Below are 27804 nucleotides of genomic sequence, written 5' to 3' on the forward strand. Positions count from 1 at the left end.
CAACAAAAGGACATTTAATCAAGGTCAGGTTTTGTGAGGTTCTGGGCACCTTCAACGCCGATTGATGAAAATAGGGGTTGAGGCTGCTCAATATCTCACAGAATCAACCCCTAGAAAATCAGATCCTAAGGCATTACCAATTGCCCAGCAGATGATACATTCATCTATTAAAAAAAATATGCTACTCAAGGTAGTCAGTTGGAAACACACCATCCCCTTCTAGCCAAAATTAAGAAACAGTTGATCTAACCATTAGCTTTTGCCAGTACAAAATAATTTTTCAAACACTCTTATCAGGGCAAAATAAACTTTAAAATATTTTTAAACTGTGAAAAAATACAAGTAAATTTTTATTTAAAAATATATATATATTCCTTACTCCACATTTGTTTGTACAGATAGTTTTGTGTTAAAAGGACAAAAGAAAAAATAAAATAAACACATCAATAAAGGCATACTCAGACTATCAAATTATTTATATAGTGTATTTGGTAGAAGCATCTTTCTGTAAAACTGAGTAAAAGGAAGTTAATTATTCAGCTTTCATCTGCTCTCTAACATCAGAAGGCAAAGTTTCAAACAAAGTGTCTTCTACAACCAAGCCAGTCCGCTTCAAAGCCCTACACTCACCAAGTTCAGGCGGGAGAATTTCAAAGTGATTGCCTTTAATATCCAAATAGGAGAGGAATACTAAATTACCAATTTTAGGTGAAAGGACTGACAAGTTATTTTTCCCGATCTTGAGAGTCTTAAGTTTTTTGCAAAAGTATAATTCATCTGGCACACTCTCCACTTTGTTACAAGTGATGGAAAAATACTGTAAACTTTGCAGCACTCCTATTTCCGGTGGAATAAATCGTATATCATTGTAAGACAAGTCTAAGTATCTGATTTTGTTGCATAGGAATAGGTGGGATGGAAGAACCTCTATTTTGTTGTGACTAAAGGAAAGACGCTCTAGGCTAGTGAGTTTCTTTATATGCTCTGGGATATATGTTATACTGTTGTACCACAGTTTTAGGATTGTAAGTTTTCTCAGATATTGAAAACTAACTATTTCTTCTATTGATTTGAGGTTGTTTTCCTTTAAATCCAATTCCTGGAGACTGAGAAGGCTAAAAACTGCATGAGGTATGCGCTCCAAATCACAGTGAACCAGCTCCAACTCTGTCAAGTTAACCATTTTCTTCAGGTTATTGAGCATCACTAATTTGGTGCCATCGTTATGGATACACATTTTTTGAAGATGACTTGAAACATCAACTGCAGATTGTGGGATTTTGGATACATTGCTTTTAATGTAGAGAATTTTAAGGCTTTTAAGTTCCCGAAAAGACTCAAGAGTAATGTTTTTGGAAATATCATGACTGAGAGAACCAATTAAGTAGAGCTCTTCTAAATTTCTGAGCCCATACATCCAATGTGGAAGCTCTCTGATGTCATCAAACTTGACGCTCAAGATCTTCAGATTTTCCTTCAGAAAAGCCAAGGCAGCACTGTGGATCTTCACAGAACACTGGTACAAAGAGAGCTCTTGGAGATTATCCAACTGTGCAATGGTTGCTGGTATCATAACATTATTAATTATTTCAAGTTTTAAAGACTGCAGCTCTGTAATTTCAAAAACAGTGTCTGGAAGTCCAGAAAGCATGAAGAGCTGCAGTTCTAGCCGGTTATATGCATTTGTTTGTAGCCTCTGTCTCAATTTATCCGCAGTCCATTCATTGTTTAAGTTCAGCTGTTTCAGCTTGTTTTCACTGACTTCAGACAGGAACACTGCAAATCTCTTTGAATAAAGAGGGTCATATTGATCTATCATGTGAAGCATAAAAGCAAAGTCATTCTTAACATCTGGGATATCATCAATTCCAGTCTCTTGCCGAACATATTCAAAAGAATATTCCTTTAGTGAACGATAGAACAACCAATATAAAGTGTAAAGGCATGTTAGTCCATAGATGCTTACAAAGCACAGGTAGCAGAAGGAAAGTTTAGAGAATAGATGTGCCATGGTATGATTACAGGAAAAATTCTTATATCCTGTCATGTCCTGAATGTCAACATTACAGTCTACTGTAAATTGAACTTCTGAAACTAGTGCACTATTGTAAGCAATAATGATAAGGAATTTAATAACTTTAAGTACAGTCTGACGAACATACATAGCATAGAGCAGATCACTTTCTTCAACATGCAGTCGGAATTTCTTCACCTTTTCAAACAATGCTTTTGCCTGTTCTCCTTCTTTTTTATCCAGTGCCCCTGCTGTCCCTTTATCTACAACAAACTTTTCAGGTATCGATTTTAAAGACTGAGTCTTGACCAAAGTGCCTTCTGTGCTAGGTTGGATAGTATTTGACCTGCTTATGTTGTTCTTCCTGTTGTCCTTCTCTTCTGAGTCTTCCCCAGACACTTCAGATAATGCCCTTGTTGTCCAGGGAGAATCAAAACATTTCCCCAGTATGGAAATGAAGTGTTCAATTTTTGAGCTTGATCCAGGGAATTTGAACCAGAAGTTACTACATAGCATGAAGATCAGAGTATGTATAAGGACAAGGTAAGGGAAGTACTTTGCATACCAATGCAGGGCACGTTCATAGCACATTTGGTTTATAAAGCTATACTGCTGAAGGTCTAAATCAGTCTTTAGTCCTTTCATTTCAACAGTGGCAGGAGTAGTGGATGGTTTGGGTGGAGGAAGTGGGGTTGTATTTGGGACTGCATTAGACACATTAGGAATGTGAGCGTGGTTCTGTGAAGGCTGTATTCTTTTTGGAAGGCATATTATCTTGTCTTGCATAACCTGAAACACACCGAAAGATACACTTTCAAATTATGTAGAGATGATGCCTAATGTCATCACGGTTTGGATAATAGCATCAGCTAAATGTAATTTCTCCTTGACATACTCTATGCTGAGTATTAGTTCAGTGGTTAAATCCATTATTGTTATTTGTTATGTGCTAATCACGCGATTAATATATATGCTAAAAACTAGATTGTCTGACCTATTTAGTCGTTTCCATACTTATAAAAATCTTCCACATGTAAACAAACCTATGAAAGAGTAGCTCTGTCTTTGACTTCATGATCATTGCATGAATTCAGCACTAACCAATCAGATTTAAACCCACCACATATACACACAGGGGCTTATTCTGCCTGAGTGCCCACACTTCCCATTGGCTTCAGCAGGAGCTGAGGAAGCATGCCACCTAGCAGGACTGAACCCCACCATTATTTTTTAACTATCTCCAGCATGGTAACTGCTGAAACTTAGGCCATGTCTACACTTACCAGTAGATTGGCGCTGCTGCAATCAATGCAATGGGTGTCGATTTAGCACGTCTGGTGAAGACGTGCTAAATCAATGGGAGAGTGCTCTCCAATCAATTTGTGTACTCCATCTCCCCGAGAAGAGTAAGATAAGTTGGCAGGAAAGCATCCCGGCTTGACAAAGCCCTGGCTGGGATGATTTAGTTGGGAATTGGTCCTGGTTTGAGCAGGGGGTTGGACTAGATGACCTCCTGAGGTCCCTTCCAACCCTGATATCCTATGATTCTATGATCTTCCCATCTACACAGCACGGTGTAGAGACTGTGGTAAGTTGACCTAAGCTATGTTGACTTCAATTATGTTATTCACATAACTTGGTCAACTTACTGTGGTAGTGTAGACCAGGCTTAGAAAGCTCCTTTAGATACACTGAGCCAGATCCTCAACTCGTATAAACTGGTATAAAGCTCCAGTGAAGTCAACAGAGTTACCCCAATCAACATCAGTTGAGGATCTGGCCCATTATCTTGAAATTGGATTTACACAATTGTAATAAACAGGAATGTAAATATTTGTCTGTGTCATTTGAATTGTTTTCACACACCATTTCCCTTGTGGTTTATTCAGTCAAGCAGTTAAGTATGCAAGTAACAAACTATGCTTTGTTCATGTCAACAAACACTTGGCTGCTGGCCCAAAAAGTGCCCTCGTGAAGTGGAATTTTTGAACACATATCACATACGCACATATCTTCTGTACACAGCAGAAGATATTTAAAAAATATAATACAAACAAACCTATAACTTATATCCTGCACAATTTGGGACATTTATCATTGAAATTCTGGAGAAAATTCCCTGCTGGTGTCAATGAGCAGAGCTCCACTGAAGTCTGCCAGTTTATGACAGCAGAGAATTTGTCCCTTTAACTTCACTTCCTAGAGAATGTGAGTTCCACGTTAAGAGGTATTATTGGATCCAGCAGCGTCAGCTGGATCAAAATCCTGCTAAGAAAATGTGAATCGGTAAGAAACGGCATAGGGGTTAAACAGGAAATGATGAGGCTTATTTCATATCAGTGACAGGAACATAGGGCCTGATTGTGGCATGCTCTATGGGTTTATGCAGAGGAGAAGCAGCCTCTGCCAAGTATTTAGTCTCTGCATAGAGGGGCAGAGCAAAGGCTGTGGGAGGTATACTGCACCAGGTATAAGCCGAGCATAGGGTAAGTCCAGTGGTGAGCTGGAGCCGGTTCGCACCGGTTTACGGGAACCGGCTGTTAAATTTAGAAGCCCTTTTAGAACCGGTTGTCATGCGTGGGACAACCGGTTCTAAAAGGGCTTCTAAATTTAACAGCCGGTAAGTTGAAGTGACCCAGGAGCATAGCTAAGGGGGGAGCAGGGGGAGCGCCGCTCCCCCTGAGCACATTATCCAAAAGTGGCACCTTGAGCACCCACGGGAAAAATTTGGTGGGTGCTCGAGCTCACTTCCGCTCCACCTCCGCCTCCTCCCCTGAACGCTCTGCCCCGCTTCTCCCCCTCCCCCCCACTTCCTGCGAATCAGCTGTTCGCGTGGGAAGCCTAGGAGGGCGGAGAAGCGGTGCGGCAGCTTCGCGCTCAGGCCCAGGGAGGCGGAGCAGAGGTGAGCTGGGGGGGGCGCTCAGGGGAACCGCTCCCCGCCCCAGCTCACCTCCGCTCCGCCTCCCTGGGCCAGAGCATGAACAGCTGATTCACAGGAAGCGGGGGGCAGCGAGCTCGGCCTGACCCGGTGCTCCAGGCGCTGCGTGGCGGCGGTGTGGCCTGGCTTCAGCAGAGCGGCACCGCTGTAGCGCCGCCAGCCACCTCCAGGCAGCGCGGTAAGGGGGCAGGGAGCGGGGGGCGGGGGGGTGGATAGAGGGCAGGGGAGTTTGGGGGGGTGGTTGGGGTGGGGGGGTGGATAGGGGTCGGGGCAGTCAGAGGGCGGGGAACAGGGGGGTTGAATGGGGGCAAGGGTCCTGGGGGAGCAGTCAGGAAGGAGGGGGGGTTGGATGGGGCGGTGGGAGGCAGTCAGGGGCAGGAGTTCCAGGGGTGGTCAGGGGAAAGGGAAAAGGGGTGGTTGGATGGGGCAGGGGTCCCGGGGGGGCATCAAGGAACGCGGGGGGTTGGATGGGGCAGGAGTCCCGGGAGGCGGGGGCAGGCCACGACCCCCTTGTGGGGTGAGGAGGGAACCGGTTGTTAAGATTTTGGCAGCTCATCACTGGGTAAGTCCTAACTGGAATGAGGAAAACTGGGAGTTAGATCATGATCTGATAGGTAGTTCCTGGGTCTGCACAACTGTGCACTGCCTCATACACAAAAAATCACAATTTAGGTGCCCCCCTCCACTTTTTTTTATTAAAAGGGACAGTTAATGTTTATGGGTCTAAACTCTGATCTACTCTCAAACCTGTTGGAAAGGTCCTTCAAATTTACAGATGTAAAAACAAAAAATATTCATGACTAAATAGCTATATATATTTTTTTAAATAACAGCTATTTTTGTGGAGCCCACAAAAGGAGCTTTCTGCTCCTTGTCAGATTTTGGCTCTGTAGCAACATTTAACTAACCCAGCAGTTAACATCAATTGTTTATGTACCAAGCATCCTCAAAATGTTTTGGCATGTAGGAGGCACAGTTATTAATTATGGGTGGTTATGAATAAAATAAGCATATTCATTTCAGCTCTATTCAAAACACAGGGGAAAAAATAAAATTGATGTTTGCCAAATGAAAAAAGACAAAAATATATTTTTAAGCCCTTAAGAAAGTTTAAAGAGTGAAAAACAAGAATTTAACTCTACGGTCAGGTTTGCTTTGAAAAATTGTTATGAAAAAAAGGCACAAAATCTCCTCACGCTCCTTTGCCATGACTGAGGATCATTAAAAAACAAATGGGCCAATTCCTCAGCTGGTGCAAACCAACATAGTTCCACTGACTTCTGATTTTCAGCAGCTAAGGGTCTGGGTCTTAATATTTTATTCATCTGTTCAAACAAATTACTCATCTGGGCCAGCAGATTTTGAATACAGCAAAAACAAAACTTGACAATGTTTTTCTAAAGAAGGCTCTGTCTGGCATTTTTTGAACACCCCAACAACATGCTTTTAAGTTATACTTTGTTTAATTTACCTGTAATGTACATCCAAATACACCAATCATCAGCATGGCTACTGAGAGATAGTCCGTAAACACATCCCACCATGGCTTCAGTACTCTGAATGCCGGCTGCTGTTCAGAGAACTGACGAAATTCGGTAACAGGAATCATGTTTCTGAAAGACAGTCAAGCAAGGCTGGTGTTTAGTCATTTCATGCTATCCTCCTCCATTCGATATGACTCATGGAAAAAGATATTTGACTCACTGGGGGGTGGGGGGAATGCTATTTTGACCTTCTACAATCATTAGGCATTCTGTGCTTCACATCCTGCCCTCCCAGTTCCTTGGATCTAAAAATGGGCATAATCGTCACCTCACAAGGGTGTTGCTGGATTATTCATTCATAGCCATAATGTGTTTGGAGATCCTTGGATAGAAGGCACTCTAAGCATGAGTTACATTAACATATTGTCTTCATAAATCCTTCAGACTTCATACACTGTTAATGAAACCACTACAACTGAAGCATTACTTCACAAAACCATATTAAAAATCAGAGATATTTATGAGGCAGTGTCCGTATCCATAGATCTGCACTGATGCCTGGTTTGTTGCAGTAATGGTGATGGTATACAGCTCTCTTTATGACACTCCAGCCAGGAGAACCCCTTCTGATATCTCTGTGTGCTTATCTCACAAAAACTCAGCAGAGAAACCAGGGAAAAGTGTTTCTTCAAAAGAGGAAGAGCTGGTGTGAGTGACTAATAGGACAAACCTTCTCTTCACTTTTTTTTCTTTTAGAAAACAGTGGAAAAATCCATCCCTTTAAATTATATGACCAGCACTTAGCAGTGGAGCACTGTACTTTAGGTATCCTTTACCTGACAGCATCAGAGTGCCCATAAGTGTCACACAGAGGAAAGACTCTTGAGCAAGAGCTAAAGCATGACATAAACTGAGTACCAGAATTTGTACTATTTAATGGCCATTGCTAGGAAGACTCCTTCCTTCCTTTTCTTTATTTCCAGCACAAATCTAAATAATTTTGGAATGCTATTCCATCAGATTTTATTTTAAAATTGTTATTTTTCTATCAAACACTCATAGACAGATACATTCTTTAAAGAATATATAAATACAATTTTAATCTATTAGATGCCATTTAGTGATCCCTGATGAAGCTTTGCTATTTACATGGCTGTCAGCTCAGGCATTGGAAGCTGGCATTTTGCTGACAACAGAAGTACCGCCAGCTCCAAACATTCAAAAATCCTGCAGATCATGAGACTGGCTTTGAAATCATTTTTTGTTTTGTTCTGATAACAACTTGGGGGGGGGGTTGATTATTTTGTGGGGTGTTTTTTGTTTTGGGGGAGGGGAGGTGTTGTGTCTTCTGGCATCAGATCCTGTAGGGTTTCATATTTTCAAGCTTTTCTCCACAACTATGAGGGGTAGAAATTTTTTTGTAAACCAAAATTGAGATTCTCACACAATCTTATGACTCCAGAAGGAAAGCTTTAAGAAAAGCGCCTAATGTCATGAGAGTTGGCAACACACAGCAAGAAGTGCACTGAGTGTAGGAGTAGATGGGATGGAAAATCATTCTGCACTGAAGTCAGTGGGAAGCCCAGATAAAGTCACCGAAAAGTCTGAAGGAATGCCTAACCTACTGAATGCTAATGGGAAGGGGGTAGGTTTAGCAGATAAAATAAAAAAAGAACAAGTTAAAAATCACTTAGAAAAGTTAGATGCCTGCAAGTCACCAGGGCCTGATGAAATGCATCCTAGAATACTCAAGGAGCTAATAGAGGAGGTATCTGAGCCTCTAGCTATTATCTTTGGAAAATCATGGGAGACGGGAGAGATTCCAGAAGACTGGAAAAGGGCAAATATAGTGCCCATCTATAAAAAGGGAAATAAAAACAACCCAGGAAACTACAGACCAGTTAGTTTAACTTCTGTGCCAGGGAAGATAATGGAGCAAGTAATTAAGGAAATCATCTGCAAACACTTGGAAGGTGGTAAGGTGATAGGGAACAGCCAGCATGGATTTGTAAAGAACAAATCATGTCAAACCAATCTGATAGCTTTCTTCGATAGGATAACGAGTCTTGTGGATAAGGGAGAAGCTGTGGATGTGGTATACCTAGACTTTAGTAAGGCATTTGATACGGTCTCGCATGATATTCTTATCGACAAACTAGGCAAATACAATTTAGATGGGGCTACTATAAGGTGGGTGCATAACTGGCTGGATAACCGTACTCAGAGAGTTGTTATTAATGGTTCCCAATCCTGCTGGAAAGGCATAACAAGTGGGGTTCCGCAGGGGTCTGTTTTAGGACCGGCTCTGTTCAATATCTTCATTAACGACTTAGATATTGGTATAGAAAGTACGATTATTAAGTTTGCGGATGATACCAAACTGGGAGGGATTGCAACTGCTTTGGAGGACAGGGTCATAATTCAAAATGATCTGGACAAATTGGAGAAATGGTCTGAGTTAAACAGGATGAAGTTTAACAAAGACAAATGCAAAGTGCTCCACTTAGGAAGAAAAAATCAGTTTCACACATACAGAATGGGAAGAGACTGTCTAGGAAGGAGTACGGCAGAAAGGGATCTAGGGGTTATAGTGGACCACAAGCTAAATATGAGTCAACAGTGTGATGCTGTTGCAAAAAAAGCAAACATGATTCTGGGATGTATTAACAGGTGTGTTGTGAGCAAGACACGAGAAGTCATTCTTCCGCTCTACTCTGCTCTGGTTAGGCCTCAGCTGGAGTATTGTGTCCAGTTCTGGGCACCGCATTTCAAGAAAGATGTGGAGAAATTGGAAAGGGTCCAGAGAAGAGCAACAAGAATGATTAAAGGTCTTGAGAACATGACCTATGAAGGAAGGCTGAAAGAATTGGGTTTGTTTAGTTTGGAAAAGAGAAGACTGAGAGGGGACATGATAGCAGTTTTCAGGTATCTAAAAGGGTGTCATAAGGAGGAGGGAGAAAACTTGTTCACCTTAGCCTCTGAGGATAGAACAAGAAGCAATGGGCTTAAACTGCAGCAAGGGAGGTTTAGGTTGGACATTAGGAAAAAGTTCCTAACTGTCAGGGTGGTTAAACACTGGAATAAATTGCCTAGGGAGGTTGTGGAATCTCCATCTCTGGAGATATTTAAGAGTAGGTTAGATAAATGTCTATCAGGGATGGTCTAGACAGTATTTGGTCCTGCCATGCGGGCAGGGGACTGGACTCAATGACCTCTCGAGGTCCCTTCCAGTCCTAGAATCTATGAATCTATGAAATCTGAATTCTGGTTTTGCTATGTATTTGTAAGTAGTTTTGTTTTATCATAACTGTGTTTGATTACTTTATAGGTAGGTAATTGATGAGGAATTTAGATGAAGACATATAGTCTACGCCACCACAAGGAAATGCTCCTCGGATCTCCTTCCCTTCTCCTCCAGTATACTGGATAATGAGCATATGGAATGTCATATGGAATGTCAGAACTGTTCAAGAGCACATGACCACATCACTGTCTAGTTGGTAGTCCACAGACGATGAGGGAGAACTTCCATGAGGAAAGTCTCTCGCAGGTCCATCTGTGGAGAAGGATGATCTGAGTATACCTAAGTGACAATACTAGAACAGCCTGAAAATTTTCAGATGCAATGTTTTTCTGTCAGAAAACATCATATTGAAGCATTCCATGGGAAACATCAAAATTTTGGCTTTTTGTTCTGATTTGGAACAAAAATTTGGAATGTTAGAATTTCCCACAGAATGGAATTTTTTGTCCGAACCAGCTCTAGATAATACTTAGCCCCATTATTGTTGCACAGTAGAAAGTTTATAGATTGGTTACTTTAAAAATAGAAACAGACCAACTGATCTTTTTAAGTCAAGATCTACAGCACCTGAAAATTAGTAACCATTCTTTCAGACTACAGAACCTCACCAGGGAAGAAAAGCACTCAGAAAAGTATTGAGATGAACTGGAAAAAAATGACTATTAAAAAAACTTGTCGGGGTGAGTCAATCTAGTGTTTAGTTTTGTTGTGACAACTATATCAGAATGCTATTTAAGGCACTGTTCAGTATTCTTTACTCAATATATGGTCCCAATGGTGGATGTGAATGAACTAATGACAGTATACAATGAATACAAGGAACAGGAATTGAATTGTGTGTCCTTTGTCCATAGAGGGGGGACTTTCTACGCTTGACCCTTCTTTTGCAATATTTTGCAAACATGGATATTTGCAAGATGGAGACTGGTCACAAAGGTATGGAATATTTGAGACATTTTCTATCATTCTCTCAAGAAACTCAATCATTTCTCCCTCTAATGGCAGGCTACCTTTGTGGTACTAGAAGTCACAGCAGAGGCCTATAAGAAATTCAAAGGAAGGTATCTGTATTCTGTATTTTACAACGCTGCTGGATTGAATGATTGCACGAAAAGTGGATACATATAACTACCACTCCTTTTACAACAGTAGCTTGCTTTTACACATTACGCTTCTAGCCCTGTTACCATGCAGACTCCTTGGAATTCCATAACCAGAGGATTCCAAAGCTTCAGAAAAACAGACTGCGTGTTTATCTTCTTCAAAGAATTGCTAAAGAACTCCTCCAGGCTGCACAAGGACTCTGACCCTAAAGAAGTGTTACATTCAAACAGTATTTTATTCATAGATCCATTTCCAATCCGATGCGACAAGGACTTTGCAAACGGAAAAGGTTCAGATTCCATCTATATTCTGCTGACTATTTTAAACAAGTCAAAACAGAGATTAAAACCAATGCCACATTAGGACAAAGATCAACACATTAACTACTGGAGTTTCTCTTATGTTATTATTAAAAGGAATTGCAATATTAAAGATGAATTTAAACATTGTGGGTTAGAATTTCAGCTGGTGTAAATTGGTACTGCTCCACTGACTTCAATTCAGTTGCATCCAGTTACTATTTACAGGCACAATACCCAATAGTTTAGGCATAAGCTTTGACCTGTATTAAATGTCATTATAATCTGGTTGGAGAATCTCTGAATTCTAAATACTCTTAATTTTCTTAATTAAAATCATCACTCTCGTTCTCTTTTCTCTCTTGCTTCCCCTACCCCACCTTGCTCTCCAGAAACTTAAAAAAGAAAGGGAGGTATGAGCTAGACTATCTGGCATTCTGCTACTGCAGACAATTAAGAGAAGAAGCCCAAGTTAAACTCTGTTCTGAGAACCAGCCAATGGTGGTATACAAACAAGGAAGGATAAACACCACAAAACAAGCTGTACTAGCTTGTAAACAATTCAAAATAAAATTTAGGGTTTGCCACATGGAAAACTGGTGGGAGGGGGTCAATAGGGAAATATATTTTTAACATTTCTAGGGAGGTATTTCAAACAATGGAAAATAAAGGAAATTGAAAATTGATTCCGTGAATATGGGGCAATGAGAGGAGATGTGAAAATACAGGCGTGCAGAAGAATTTTGGGGAACCCTGAAATTCCACAGCAAAAGAATAGCACATGGAAAAGAAGGGGCCAATGTGGTCTTCTGAAGGAATATGAAGACAAACAAACAAACAGGCATGTGCTGGAAATGGAGATGTGGGGAAGAAGCAAACAAGAGCACTGAGGGCCACATTCTCAGCTGGTATAAATGGGCACAGCAACTTTGACTTCAGTGGAGCTTCACACATTTACATCAGCTGAGAACTTGGCCCACAGAGTCAGTTAATGCTTTCAGGAGCAGATGAGAGCAGCAAAAAGCAGACTGAGTTAATGCAACCTAAAGGAGTTAAGGAGAATAAATAGATGAGGGTGGGGAAGAAGGGAATTGGAGACAAATTAGTCTCATTAATAAATGAGAGAAATTAAATCAAATGATGATTCTAAAATGGCTGCGCCATTGCACTAATCTGCCTGTTTGCAATTGGCCTTCATCAAATTAAATAAAGAAAAGTGGTATAGACAGTTAGGATGTAATGAAGGTTCTTGCCAATGCGGCTGAAGAGAAATGTGAATATATTTTATAGATCAGGAGATCCAGATGACGTGCATTTCAGGATATGAAGGAAATTAAATAATTCAATTCCTGAACCACTGACAGCTCACAGGAATACCTGCAGGGTGCAGCTGGGGAGGGGTGATGATAGCAGAGCAGGGTTTTCCATTCACCGACTATCCCCTTGTGGGGCTGATATCCTCAGGCCCATGACAGAGAGGTAGTTTAGTAGTTTATAAGAGCTTTACTATATTTTTTCTCCAGTGTGTCTTTGTCAAGTGTCTTGAAAAATACTTTATAATTAAAAACAACACACACAAATGCATCTAAAATACAGTCCTGAATTAAAAAGTTACAGCCAATAATAGTGCGAGTATAGCCTTCGGGTCTAACAACAGGCTACTGTGGTCATTTTTAAAGATTCCTTTTGAGTAACATACTTCATTCTATGTAGTCGATAAATACTAACCTTTAAGTGCACAAGGGGGTTGGTCAAATGAAACTGCTGTGCATGTTTAACTTACCTGTCTCTGCTTTCTAGATGCAATTTAAGTAGGCGCTATGATTGGAAAAGTAGATTCAATTAAATATAAAGAATGAACTGGATAGTGTCCCTTTATTTTATCTATTGCAAGCTCTTTGGGATAGGGAGCATGTCTTTGTAGATGTCTGTATGGCCACTTAGCATATTTTCTTCATGGAACACCCAAAAATAACAAAAAGTTGACACCAAGATGGCTGCTTGTATAGAGTTGCTTTTCCCAGGTTCTTTAAAGCCAAACAAATGTGTTGTGCACAGATGACATGCAGGAGATGGAAGGATGGAGTTCCCCTTCCCTGTACCAGCAGGTGGATCAACCCCTCTGGGAGAATAACTGCAGTTCCAGGATGTGGCAGAGGCTACCGACTGCTCTGCGCCCCCTAAATGGGAGACTTCAATCAGGGGGTTGGTATCATTTGTTGACCCTCTGGTAGGCCCCATCTGTCCCAGCCACCTTCCACACTATCCCCATATCCTCGCTGAACAATGCCCCAAGACTGGGTCCCCATATCCAACTTCACTACAGCTTGTCCGCTACATAAAGTATAAAATGGCAGCTCCACTGATTTTTGTTTTTTACATGACCACCCACAGGGGAACAAGATTTGCCACTCCAAGAGTAATGGGTCTGCCAAACTGCAGAGTTTTTCACTACAGGTTGAGCCCTTGTCTATTTTTATTCTTCATGTGGAACAAGATAATCAATTGTGTTACAACACAGGGAGGCAATCATTATTTATTGTGTGTGTGTTACAGTCAGGGCCTCATTGTGCTGGATGCAAACATTTAATAAGACAGTCCCTGCCCCCAGGAGCTCACTGATGCAACAGGGAGTGAAGAACACAATGGAGGAGGAGAAGAGGGAAGATGAAGATGATGGTAACAGGAAGACAGGGTTGCAGGTATAATTAACTAAGTACACCTTGGAGGCTTGAAAGGTGTGGGATTTCTTAAAATAACCAGCTAGGAGATATAAAATTATTCATTAGCTGGCAATACATTTCACGGTCATGACACTGCATCAGTATAGGATAGAGAATCAATCCCATCACCTCTTGAGGGTGTGTCACAAGGCTATGGACTTGATCCCGCTCCTCTGAAGTCAGTGGGAATTTTTTCCATTGACTTACAGGGGCATAGAGTCAGGCTGGCTCCAGCTGAGGGCAGAACAGCAGCAGAGCTGGGAGGGGAAGGTTTGTGCGTCAAGACTATTCTGTGATTTTGGGACAGATGGTAACCATGGGGGACTTCACGCTATTTCAAACCAGGAGATCCACTGATGGCAGAAAGTGCTGGGCCAGGCAAAAGTAGTTCTCTTTGCTGGCTTAAATATACTGTTTGTGTTAGTATGAATTATGAAGTGTCTTTTCGGAAAACTGCTGCAAGTAGGTCTCTGGCCTGGTTCCCATACACAAATTATGGAACATTAATCTTCATTAAAAAAAAGCAGAGAGCAATGCATATTTAACATACAGGCTGTGGTAATTATGAGCAGCAATGAACCTGTGGCCTGGTAGCTGGGCGCTGACGGAGTCTGTAAGCATTTATGTTCCTTGTATTGGATGAGTGCTGGTTACACCGAGTATTACTTCACATAAAACATTACACTGCACACTCCTGAAGTTGGAGCACTTTGTCACAGATCATAAACATTTGTTACTCTGAGTAATATTTTAGTGCAACTGTCAAGGGGTACTGTAATGTCTTTGGCCTTGGGCAAGGCACCATGTTAAGGAAACAAGCTAAACTGTTTAACGACAGAGGGCCCAATTCTGCAGTTCTGAGCAGCTAAATCTTCCCAATAATTTTTTTGTTTTTGTCTGCACAGACTACAGGATTCAGCTCTTTGGCCAGCTAGAGCAGATAAGACTAAATTATGGCCACAGTTCTGCAGCCAGATCCGCATGGGTGTGTCTGGGGTGCTGGGTTAGGCAAAAATCACTGCACCCATGTGGAGCCTCATTGATTACAACCAAGTTTTCCTAGACTGAACTGTAGCAGAATAAGCAGGGCTGGCGCTACCATTTATTGAGGTTGTCCAACACTTCCCATTTTAAGACCTTGTTTCAGTTTGTCATAACTTTGCTGAACTGTTTGGCCTGAAATTTTGCATGCGGGGTGTCTGCCTCAGTCTGAAATAGTTGCTGTTTTTTTTAGAAGAAAAACGTAGCCAATATGGTTCCACTGTTTCTGAGAACAAGGTTGGGGAAAAATACATTTTGCCCATATTAAAAAATTCTTGAGACTTTTTCTTTGAAAGGCTTTGAAGCAGGGACTTGAAATTTGGTAGGACCTGGTGTTTGTGTCAGGGATGAACCTTTTGCTTCCATGCAAAAATCTGCCAAATTTGGCCAAGTTATAAGCCTTTGAAAAATTGCAGTTCAAACATGCTCAGTGGAGACTTCTTTGATTTAGTAGCTAGAAATAACTGAAGATTCCACCTTCACTGAGCATGCTTGAGCCTCTCATTGCTTCTAGTGCTGACCAGACTGTGAATACACCATGCCCACAGAGTGACTGAACATGCTCCATCCCCTCACAGCGCCTGTGTGTGACTGGACAGTGCACATGTGCCATTGCTGCAGAGTTACTGAGTATGCTCCAACCCCAAGCTATAGGGGCTCAGAAGGAATTTCTCTGTAATTGGTGCTCCCAGCTACTCCAGGCTGGGCACTGTAACTGTCTCTCCTGTGCTCTCAATGAACCCCAGCTCCTGCTGGCACCCAGTCGGCATTTTGGAGGACACCATCTGATTTGAATGTAGAGGGGACAAAGGACAGACCGGGGGAGGGAAAGGAATAAATTGGGACAAGGAGTCTGATGAGCCTGGGACTGGGGGAAAGAAACTGGGAGTTGGAGGCAGGAGACTGGAACTGGCTGGGAAAGCTAAAAATAGTACATGATCACATAATTGATAACTCTATCATTATTCATATGCACAAAAGGGATGAATTAAGGATGCACAGGCAACCTTAATTCTGGCATTTCCTAACGTTTGAGTGCTTGACTTTATCATCTTAACAATGTTCTTTTACTAGTGTGTGTGTGTGTGTAAGTAAAATATATAAGAAGGTCTTGGCTGACTTGTCTTTCTATTTTGGCAATCATTTTACTATATGTTTGAGTAGTGTCCAGCACAGTGGGTACCTAATCCTGACTGGGGTCTCTGGTTGGTCCTCTTGTAACACACAAATAACATGCGTAAATAAATAAAACTCCTACTACTAACTTTTTCCTATCTTTTAGGCATTTGAAGGGAACAATACATCTCAGAACGAATCATCCTCCCGTTAAGCTTTGAAGTCACAACTATTTTCTGTGAACTGGAAAAACTACAATGAATACAGATCATTTGTAAAGCTCTTGCACTTTTTGCCAGCTCTTCTTTTTTTGGTGAGCTACACTTAGTTCTGTTGATCATAACTAAGAATTTCACAGTGAAAAACATCAATATTTGGGAGCAAGGAATACAAACAAGTGTTGCTACTGCTCAGTAATAAACTCAATTTTAAAGAACTGGAAAGATTGTAAAAATACATTTTTAAAGATCCATTTATGTCAGGGGTGGGCAAACTTTTTGGCTTGAGGGCCACATCGGGGTTGCGAAATTGTATGGAGGGCCGGGTATGGAAGGCTGTGCCTCCCCAAACAGCCTGGCCCCATCCTCTCATCCGCCCACCCCAGAACCTCTGACCCATCCAACCCCCCCTGCTCCTTGTCCCCTAACCGCCCCCTCCCGGGACCCCCGCCCCTAACCACCCCCCCGAGACTCCACCCCCTATCCAACCTCTCCTGCTCTCTGTCCCCTGACTGCCCTGACCCTATCCACACCCCCGCCCCCGACAGGCCCCCCAGGACTCCCATGCCTATCCAACCCCTCCCCCCGCTCCCTGACCGCCCCCTCCCCACCTCCACCCCATCCAACCACCCCCTGCTCCCTGTCCCCTGGCTGCCCCTGGGGACCTCCTGCCCCTTATCCAACCCCCCCACTCCCCGCCCCCTTACCATGCCGCTCAAAGCAGCAGGAGCTCGCAGCCATGCCACCCGGCCAGAGCCAGCTAAGGGCCAGGCAGGACAGCCCCGTGGGCCGGATGTGGCCTATGGGCTATAGTTTGCCCACCTCTGATTTATGTCCTCAAAGCAGTCATTTTTAGGTCTATATGTTTACTGTATTCAAGAAACATTTTAAAACAAAATATTTAAAATTCATTTTCTTGGTGGATGGGGCTGATCAACAAATGTGGCCTAATGAGTGAGACAATGGAGAAGAGTCAGGAGTCCGAGCCCCAGCTCTGTCACTGGCTCATTGCATGATCTCAGGCAAGCCACTTCATCTCTCTATCTCTCAGTTTCCCCATCTGTAAAATGTGCATGATGAGGCTTACTACCTTTGTAAAGTGTGACAGGATGTGTGGATGAACAGTACTATATATTATTTTCTCTAGTTCTCTGGAAAGAATCGAGTCTGAGCTGGTAGTGACTGAAAATTGTTCTCTGATGGCTTTGTGAAATCAAGCTCATTTGATACCACAAAGAACAAAAATCCTCCACATCATAATTAGTACTAGTTGGCCTTCTGTGGAGGGACAACATTGAATTGTTCTGTAGAATGGATTATTCTCTCACCATAACCCTGCAGGTCAGGGTTCAGACAAAAAATGGGGCCTGATCCTACCATCTTTACGTGGGCAATGTTCATCATTGACTTTAACGGGAGTTTTCCTTAGATAAGGGCTGCAGGATGAGGCTTATACACTGTTCCCTGGACTATGCCTGTCCAGTGCAGAAACAGGACTTTTGTCTCCATGGCTATAATTCAGCACATTTCTACACACACAGCATTTAAAAAGATTCTCCATCACTTTCCAGTAAAACCCCGAGTTCTAAGATTCTGTTTACCCAGTTTCTAGGATCCCCAGGGCAAGGACTGGGGCTGGGGCCAAAACTTTTATATGCGACTAGTGATTTTGTGGCACTTGAGACACTTTAAAGAGTGGCAGATTTTCAGGACGTGCTGAACACTCACCTCAAAATCGTAGCTCTACTGAAATCATTGAGAGTTTAGCTATCGACTTCAGTGGAGCCAGGATTTCACCTCAGGTCTCTCCAGCTAGGAACCCACATTCACTAGTCACTTTTGAAAATCATGGCCTGTGTCATTCTGCAGACACATGGCACTATGTGCAGATGTTGGAAAACAATTATAGACACGACACATACCAAATACAGAGGAGGAAGTGCAAGAAATGTTTCTTGTTCTATTTTAAGTGTTTGTGACATCATCAACTGCTGCAGAAGAAACTCAGAGAACTAACTTCAAGACTCAACAGATAAAATCAGTTTCTCTTTGATTTATATGCTGTGTTTTAACATGTATGTAGCAGCAATTTCAGCCTACACGCAAGTGTATCTATTGCTGCTGAGTTAGTAGCCCCAAAAAATATTCTTGTTGGTTTTTTTAATACATAAAAGCCATAATACCTTTTCATATGAGTAGCATAAACACATTTGCATGCTCAACTGCTCTCTCAACTTTATTGGATTACGGAAACACAAACGTAGGGCTGGATCATGCACCTCAAAACCTCACTGAGGTCAATGAGAATTGTGTGTGCACAAGTTATGCAGGACTGAGGAAAGGTTACTTAAACATATTTAGAGAAATAGTAAAGTCCCCAATTTTTCTGTCCCAAAAGAGAGTGCTTCAAAGGGCATATACAGCATTTTGCAGCTTTGGGAATAACACTCTTATCTTAACAGGGTTAACATATCTTTCAAGCTTAGAACTCTGCTCACAGAGCAGCAAAATGCTCTTTACATGATAAAAAAAAACAATTAGATCAAACTCAAACATTGAGTAAGAAGAAATTATTCAAAAAGTGATATTTTAAGACATCCTAAAATTTGACAGACTGATTCAGAGAAGCAAAAGTTTTGCCAGGTTCTTCAGAATCCTTATTTAACATATTCAGATAGCATACACATAGGAATAATCCTCAATTTTAGAGGATACAAACATTGTAAAAAACAGTGCAAATAATTGATTAGAAATATGCAGGGGCCATAGCTTAATACATATATTCATTATCCATAAATCTGAAGGTGCATAAACAAATTTCACTGATGTAATTAAAAATTAAAATCAACCATGACCAGGTCAGGAAACATAAAATATCTAAAGAGATCCATTCTGAGTCTCAAGCAGTTCTATCATCTGAAATGTTAAAGACCACACTGTAGTGGAGCCAAAGAAAATTAAAGAAGTGTCTGCTTTCATGATTTATGCCCTTTTCATATAAAGGATCTTTTCTTCTATCCCTTGCATGTGGTACAAGGGGACTTTTTAAAGTTTGCAGTATTCTTATAAAACATTAATCCCAATACACCTGGATAAACATACAGATATTTTCAGCCCGAAATGTATATCACACGTTTTTCTCCTTAGTGTAAAAAGCTTCCCACTAAAGACCACATTTGTAAGACAGATCAATAATAGAAGCATAGCCCATTTTATACTAAGGGTATCATTTCTGACTGGGCAATAGGAAAGGCTAGTTTATACAACTTTCAAATTTTTAAAACTGATATAGTCTACACCAGGGGTGGCCAACCTGAGCCTCAGAAGGAGCCAGAGTTTACCAATGTACATTGCCAAAGAGCCACAGTAATACGTCAGCAGCTCCCCATCAGCTCTCCCCACCGCCTCCGGCCCACGGGCACAATCCCACTGATCGGCGCCTCTCCCACCCTCCCCGCACCTCCCGATCAGCTGTTTCCTGGCATGCAGGAGGCTGGGAGGTGGGGAAGGAGGGGGAGGAGCGAGGACATTGCAGGCTCAGGGAACAGGGTGGGGTCGGTGCCTATACAAGGAGCCGCATATTAACTTCTGAAGAGCCGCACGTGGCTCCAGAGCCACAGGTAGGCCACCCCTGGTCAACACACATTTTAAAAAAAAAATGTAGGAATGCTTTTTTTTTTTTTAGGCACTCGGTCCAGATAATCTCCTTATTTCAAAATCCTGTTCTGAATTAATAGAAAAAGAAATGTTAACAGCCACTGTATATTGATAACTACTAACATTAAGTGGATTCTTACAGGTCATAAAGCTCAAAAGTTTGAAGGATCCAGAAAAATAGATCTGAGTCTGAACTCTTTATAGGACTGTTTCAGCTCATCGGGCCTGGTCTACGCTTACAATTTAGGTCGACATAGCTTCAGTGCTCAAAATGTGAAATATCCACCCAGCCCCCACTGTAGCTCGGGGGCATGGTGCTCCTACAGTGACGGAAAAGCTCCTTCCATTGCTGTGGGCTGTATTTACATTACGGAGTTATACCCACGTAGCTATGCCATCAAAGTTATTCCACTATAATCCCCATAGTGTAGACTTGGCCTCAGTGTCCAGCCATGCCCTTCTGAGGGCAGATTAGAGTTTTCTTAACCAAAAAGTCTTGTTATATGACAAAACACAGAAAGTAGTCAAGCCTAAATTTTGCAAGATAAAAGCTTTAGTTGTCTGGAATTCTGATCATGATACAGCAGGTCTAGTAGGTTTCACAAAAAGGCGTTTAAAATGTATTTCCTCTGTTCTATTTTCAAGTGTGCATGAAAAGTATTTATCAGCAGTTCTATGGCACAATGCAAGAGGAGGGTGCAATTCACCAAAAAGTCATCAAGATTGATTGACCAGTTAGAGGACTTGCCTAACAACTGTCTCTCTTCAGGTGAGAAACAGAAGTTACATTTCTTACAGTTCAATATCTACTTTTTTGTTATTGCATTTCAACATGAAACATGGGCACTCCAGTGTGACATACCTGGTATGATACATGGGGCAGCACTTGACTCTTGGTTTGCTGCATTTAGCAGTTATGTTCAGCAGCATGCAAGTGGTCAGTCCAGATCAGATGCTAGATCTCCAAAGGGACTTGGGGTATGTCTACATGGAAACGCTACAGTGGGGCATAGTCACTTTACAGTGATAGAAGGGTTTCTTCCATTGCTGTAGTAAATCTACCTCCCCAAGAGGTGGTAACTAGGTTCATGGTAGAATTCTTCGGTTGACCTAGTAATTTCTACGTTGGGGCTTAGGTCAGCTTAATTATATTGCACAGGGAATAAAATTTTTCACAGCTCTGAGTGATGTAGTTAAGCCGACCTAACTTTGTAGTGTAGACGAGCCCTTAGGCATTGCAATGCCTAACTTTTAGGTGACTTGCCACCAGTGGAATCCACAACCCCAATGTAGGCATACAGGCTCACTATAGAATGCACGGGGAGAGAGATAGGCATTTAAGATTAGGATTCACAAAAACCAACACACTAAGTAGGGGAGCCACCTCAGCTAACCAGAGGAAATGCCAAGGAGACAGATGTAGCTTAAGTGCCCACGCTCCAAATCTGGGCTGGATTTAGGTGCCTATCTGTGCCTGGGATTTTCAGCTGTGCACCCTCTCCCGGAGTTAGCCATCTAAGCTGTGGTTTGCAAGAAACAGAGGAGGAGGTGCTGGTGTCCTCCCTTATAACTTTTAGCCCAATGAGATGTGGGAGACCCAGGTTCAAGTCCCCTCCTCTACCTGATGTGGCGAAGGGATCTGAACTTAGGTCTCCCCCACCAGAAGAGAACCCTAACCATTGGGCCCTGGGATATTCTGGGGGAGAGCACTCTCAGTGTCCCCTGTTTAAGTTGTTCTACTGTGTATAAATAATTAAATATGTACAGAGCCAAAGAGAGTGTGAGAATGACTCTACAACCCTGTGATTAGGGCACTCACCTGGGAGGTGAGAGACCCAGGTTCAGTCCCTCAGCTCCACTGCAAATTTAATTACCACCTACTCCTTCACAAGCCATTTTGTGTGAGGTTAGGCTTGCTCGGAGAATGCCTCCCAGAGCAGGCCCCTCAGGCGAGATAGGCAGAGGAACGCCTAGTTTGAGGATGTGGTTTGGCACTTTTATATAAGAATATAGTAGAGAAAAGCCAAAGAGAGTGTCTACTGGTCTACTTTCACCCACGAAAGCTTATGCTCCAATACTTCTGTTAGTCTTAAAGGTGCCACAGGACCCTCTGTTGCTTTTTACAGACTCAGACTAACACGGCTACCCCTCTGATACTTGACACCATGCAAGGCACTGCATTTAGCCATATGGAATGGAAATCTATCAACCTCATGAAGAATCTTGCACAAATACAGAGAGATATCATCTTCCTTTCCAAATGCAAATGGATGGATATCATACCAAATGGACTGAAGGTAAAAAATCCATTGCTATCTACATACTGCACAGACCACAGTGAGAGATTATGCCACACACTATCAAAGAAACTGAGGAACCACCTGATCAGCATCCTATACAGCAAACAGAAAAACATCAAGAAAGAGCTCTCCAACCTGGAGACTTTCATAAATAACCAACCCTCCACACAAATGGACTTTACTAAAATAAGACAGGAGATCTACATTACACACTTCAGCTCTCTACTAAGGAAAAAGGACCGTAAGCTGTCTAAAATCCTACCTGCCACATGGGGCCACAACAGGGGTACCCCTAACTCACCCAGCAATATCGTCAATTTATCCAGCTACACACTCAACCCAGCAGAAGAGTCTGTCCTATCTCGGGGACTCTCTTTTTGCCCCAGCACCCCTACGAACATGATACAGTTCTGCGGTGATCTGGAAGCCTACTTTCGCCGCCTCCGACTCAAAGAATACTTTCAAGATAACACTGAACAGCGCACTGATACACAGATACCCTCCCACCAACAACACAGGAAGAAGAACTCCACATGGACTCCTCCTGAGGGTCGAAATGACAGTCTGGACCTATACATAGAATGCTTCCGCCGACGTGCACAGGCAGAAATTGTGGAAAAACAACATCGCTTGCCCCATAACCTAAGTCATGCAGAACACAATGCCATCCACAGCCTCAGAAACCACCCTGACATTATCATCAAAGAGGCTGACCACCACACGATCCATCGTCTACAGCCAAGCGCTGAGGTACAACCGCATCTGCTCCAACCCCTCAGACAGAGACCAACACCTACAAGATCTTCACCAAGCATTCTCAAAACTACGATACCCACCCAAGGAAATAAAGAAACAAATCAACAGAGCCAGACGTGTACCCAGAAGCCTCCTGCTACAAGACAGGCCCAAAAAAGAAACCAACAGAACTCCACTGGCCATCACCTACAGTCCTCAGCTTAAACCTCTCCAACGCATCATCAGTGATCTACAACCCATCCTGGACAATGATCCCTCACTTTCACAGACCTTGGGAGGCAGGCCAATCCTCGCCCACAGACAACCCGCCAACCTTAAGCATATTCTCACCAGCAACCACGCACCGCACCATAACAACTAACTCAGGAACCAACCCATGCAACAAACCTCGATGCCAACTCTGCCCACATATCTACACCAGCAACACCATCACAGGACCTAACCAGATCAGCTACAACATCACCGGCTCATTCACCTGCACGTCCACCAATGTTATATATGCCATCATGTGCCAGCAATGCCCCTCTGCTATGTACATTGGCCAAACTGGACAGTCACTACGCAAGAGGATAAATGGACACAAGTCAGATATCAGGAATGGCAATATACAAAAACCTGTAGGACAACACTTCAACCTCCCTGGCCACACAATAGCAGATGTAAAGGTAGCCATCTTACAGCAAAATAACTTCAGGACCAGACTCCAAAGAGAAACTGCTGAGCTCCAGTTCATTTGCAAATTTGACACCATCAGATCAGGATTAAACAAAGACTGTGAATGGCTATCCAACTACAGAAGCAGTTTCTCCTCCCTTGGTGTTCACACCTCAACTGCTAGCAGAGCATCTCACCCTCCCTGATTGAACTAACCTCGTTATCTCCATACTGATTTATACCTGCCTCTGGAAATTTCCATTACTTGCGTCTGATGAAGTGGGCATTCACCCACGAAAGCTTATGCTCCAATACTTCTGTTAGTCTTAAAGGTGCCACAGGACCCTCTGTTGCTTTTTACAGATTCAGACTAACACGGCTACCCCTCTGATACTCTACTGGACAAGTTTAAGTTTAAAGAAGCTTCCTTTGGCAGAGAACAACACTGGTAACAGTGCCTGGCCTGCCCTGGGAGTGAATGATCCCACTAATGGAACTATGTCTGAAGGTACAGCAGGTACACACTGCACACTCAGAGCCCAAAAGAGTGATGCAAGCAAGCCTCATATCTTGTCATTTTTAGGGGAGAAAAAGACCTGATAAATCCACAGCATCAACGGTATTCAGAGGTCCCCATTCGCTGTGCCACGAGTTCCCAAATAGTGTTATGTCACAAGATCTCAAGACAGAGAGGTTAAGGATGAACTGCAGAGAGAAGCTTTCAGTGCATCAAATGTGTGGAGTTAAATGCTGATTGAAAAGTTTCCATGGAATCTTTTTGTGGTGGAAAATGGTTCCTCAACTACACTGAGATTTTCATGAAAAAAAATCTCTTTCCATTGAAAATTTTGGGGGTTTCTTAGAAAACCTGAAAACCAAACATTTTTCAGATTTCAGAAAGTGAAAAATGTTTGGTTTTCAGGTTTTCTAAGAAACCCAAAAAAGGTAAAAAAAAAAAATAATAATTTTGAATGAAAAAAAATCAGGTTCATCAAACTTTTTAGCAGAGAGAAAGAAAGAAAGAAAGAAAGAAACCCTCTCCAGACCAGCTCTAGAATTAAATACAGTAACACAGCTCACACTATTGTGAGTTGTTCTGACGAATTACCTCTTTCATTTCCCTTCACATTCAGAGGTGTTTGGTTGGGAAGCATATTTCTTCCAGTTCAGGAAGGCCAAGTTTCGCTGCCTCTGAAGTAAAGCAGTGTTTTTCTAAGGTCACTGCACAACACTGCTCAAAGAAAGGCAAGGTTCTGCATCTCCAGCAGTCCTGACACTTTCTGGACCACGTGATCACAAGACAGTATAATGCTACCTATTGACCATCCAGCCACCTGAGTTTTGTTTAACTTTCTCATGTCTCCACCCAACACACACATTTACTACAAAAATATATCCACTAATATGGGCATACATTTTAAAAAGTGATGAGGGATTTTGGATGCCTCCATTTTTGGGAGCCCAGCTTGATGCACACTAAAGGGGCCTGATTTCCAGAAAGTGCTGAGCACCCAACTAAGTACCTTTGTGATGAAACTCAGAAGGATTCTTCTGATTGCCTCTATTGGGAACCAGGATGCACTGGTCACAAATACTGTATGTACAGAGTAATTAGATTTTTAGGGTTGGGAACCAAAAGTTTAGATTTGAAACCAATTCACAGGACAAAAGTAAATAATACCATAAAATCTAAAACTGCATATGAGCTCCAGTGGCTGCCTTTAAACACTCAGATATTGAAGGAGAACAAAGCAAAAACTTCAGCAAACTTTTTAACAAAATCAGAGTGAGACTGGAAAAGGAAATGATTCAGACAACACAGGTGCTCAGTACAAGGCCTTTATGCTTCAGTGACGACAATTCAGTCATGTTTACTCATAAGCAAGTTGCCATTAGTTTAGAAATCATAATAGGGCCCAATTCTGTGACATGCTCAGCATCCACCACTCCTCTTTAAGGTCCAACCCTGCACCACTGAAGTGAAAGAGAGCGTTTTCAGTAGATGCAGACCATTAAGTGGGAATGAGGAGTGCTGGACTTTTAACTACACGGATTAAGTCCAAAAATGAAATTAAAATACATAGATTTTTTAACTGAGTTTTATTACATTTGAACAGCACACATTTTCCTTAGCTTTGTTTGCAATTTCCACCCCCAACTGTTCACATGTATCTATTTTTTTAAAAGAGCTTTTCTCTTTCTTAGCATACTCCATAGTATCCTAAAAACCTAAGGGATCTATACAAGCAAAGGTTTACATTTATTTCTAATGGTGCTATTCCAAATGTTATGTTCTCTGACATCTAACGTAAATTTCGTAAGAGAATACAAAACAAGTCTATAACCCAAGTACTTGTTTGTGAGATAAAAATCATCAATTTTGAAAAAAAAAATTCCTAATGGAATTATTATAAAGTATATTTGGCAGATTTTCATAAACTACTCATTTTGCTTGGTCAACTCTGTTTGGTTAACTGGATAAATTACATTTCATTTATAATGAACAAAAACATCCATCACATTATAGCATTAGCAAAGCTATTTTAAACTGATCTCGAAATCAGGGTCATTTTAATTTTTGACAAAAATCAGAGCCATGTATTCTCGAGCCATGTATTCTCTAGCCTTTAACTATATTTTCTCTTCAGTCATCCCTTTTCATTATGCTGGGACCTTACTGCTAATTACCAAACCTCACATATAACAAATAAGAGCTAGAAATACAATAGGCTCACAATACGAATGAGAAATACACATTTTGAAATTTCTAATATAAAATATTCTACTCGTCTGAGCTCAGACCTTCTGAAGTGCTAATCAAATCCATGACTTATAAACCCCTTTTCATAGATTCCTGATTAAGCTTGGAGTACATAAAAAGGCCTGGAATAATTCTTGTTTACAGGATTTCTGTTCGTGTCTCTGTAAAGTGATATACGGAAAGCACTGTCCAGGGCTTGCATATTCAAAGCTTTCCGTTATTTGTGTCCCCTCCCCCCGACAAATATAAACAAAAACGGGTTAACTCAACTAATCCATATGAATCGCGACTATTTTATCTTTCAACTACTGAGACTTCTTCTTTTATCTGAATTCTTCGTAAATCAGAAGAACGGGAACAAGAAAACATGTCACTTACACTAGAAGCTGCTTCTGTTTTCCTTTGCTGTACCGCTACTCCTCAGGGCTGCTTTTACCATGGTAACTCAAGCCTATTGTTTCTAAACAGAAAACCAAATGTCCAGAATGGCTACAGGTTTCAGCGCTGGGAGTTCGTCTGTTGTCATCTACAATGGCTTTATGTTGATGGCAACCCTAAAACGTACCGTGTCAGCAGAGGAAATTCTGAGATTCCAGATAAAGTTTTGCTCTCACAGTGCTACAGAAGACGGGGGGGGGAGGGGGGGGGGAGGAGGAGGAGATGGACTGTGCACAATGAAATATCGAAACGTTCTCGGTTTAAACCAGCTCTTCAGTGATGGGTGCAGGTGGGGGGAGAGGAGAGAGACCCCTAGTGCCTCTGGCTGCACTCACCGACTTCCTGGGCTCTTTAGCTGGGGGAAACAGGCGACCCCCTCTCCTGGCTGCTGGAGGAGCCCAGCTCTGCGCGGCTGCCAACAGAGCAGCCCTGCCTGCATCGGAAACGCAGCTGCCTGCCCCGGTTAGCAAGAGGCAGGATGGGCAGTTCCCCAGCCTCCCACCCCCCGGGAGAGAACGAGCGGGACCAGGGCTCCTCTGCCCTCCGGGCCAGCGGGGGAAAGGCCTCCGGGCTCCTCTGGATGCTTCCCAGCCCCCCGAGCAGCCCCACCTCGACGGCGCCAGCCCTGCCCGCTTCCAGGGCTTCCCCAGCGCCCGGAACCCGCGGCCGGCACCTTCCCCGGGGCAGTACCTGGAGGCTGCGGGCGAGGTCGGGCTGGGGGCGCGGGCCCGGGGCCAGATGCCGCCGCACAGCGCCGGGCGGAGGATGCCGAGCTGCCGGGTTCCGTCTAACGGAGCGGGCTCCCCTCGGGCACCGGGCGGGGCTGAGATCCCGCCCGGCCGGGGCAGCGAGCGGCGCCTACCTGGGGGGATGCGGCGGCGGCGGGCTGGGGCGCGGGGGTGGCGGCGCTCGTGGCTCCAGGCGGCGGCAGTGCGGCGGGCTGGTGCTTCCCCGCTCCACGCTGGGCGCCGCCGAGGCCGCTGCCCCCGGCCCTCCT

At 42.8% G+C, this 27804-nt stretch overlaps 1 protein-coding gene across 1 annotated transcript; it reads right to left on the bottom strand.

Moving 5' to 3' along the window:
- Positions 1-346: 346 nt before the first annotated feature.
- Positions 347-26816, bottom strand: LOC113407416 (volume-regulated anion channel subunit LRRC8C). Its single transcript, XM_026655911.1, has 3 exons — positions 26748-26816; positions 6424-6565; positions 347-2803 (listed from the first exon to the last, which is right to left on the bottom strand). The coding sequence occupies exons 2-3, from the start codon at positions 6559-6561 to the stop codon at positions 533-535; spliced, it is 2409 nt and encodes an 802-aa protein (XP_026511696.1). The 5' UTR covers positions 6562-6565; positions 26748-26816; the 3' UTR covers positions 347-532.
- Between the last annotated feature and the right edge of the window lie 988 nt (positions 26817-27804).

This window comes from Terrapene carolina, unplaced genomic scaffold (assembly GCF_002925995.2).
Source record: "Terrapene carolina triunguis isolate 2854851 unplaced genomic scaffold, T_m_triunguis-2.0 Scaffold211, whole genome shotgun sequence".
Lineage (NCBI taxonomy): Eukaryota > Metazoa > Chordata > Testudines > Emydidae > Terrapene > Terrapene triunguis.

Excerpts from the sequence above, each read along its gene's own strand:
- LOC113407416 (XM_026655911.1), bottom strand. The coding sequence starts at position 6,561 with ATGATTCCTGTTACCGAATTTCGTCAGTTCTCTGAACAGCAGCCGGCA. Across the intron at positions 2,804-6,423 it reads TATTTGGATGTACATTACAG|GTTATGCAAGACAAGATAAT; the intron begins GTAAATTAAACA and ends GGTGTGTTTCAG.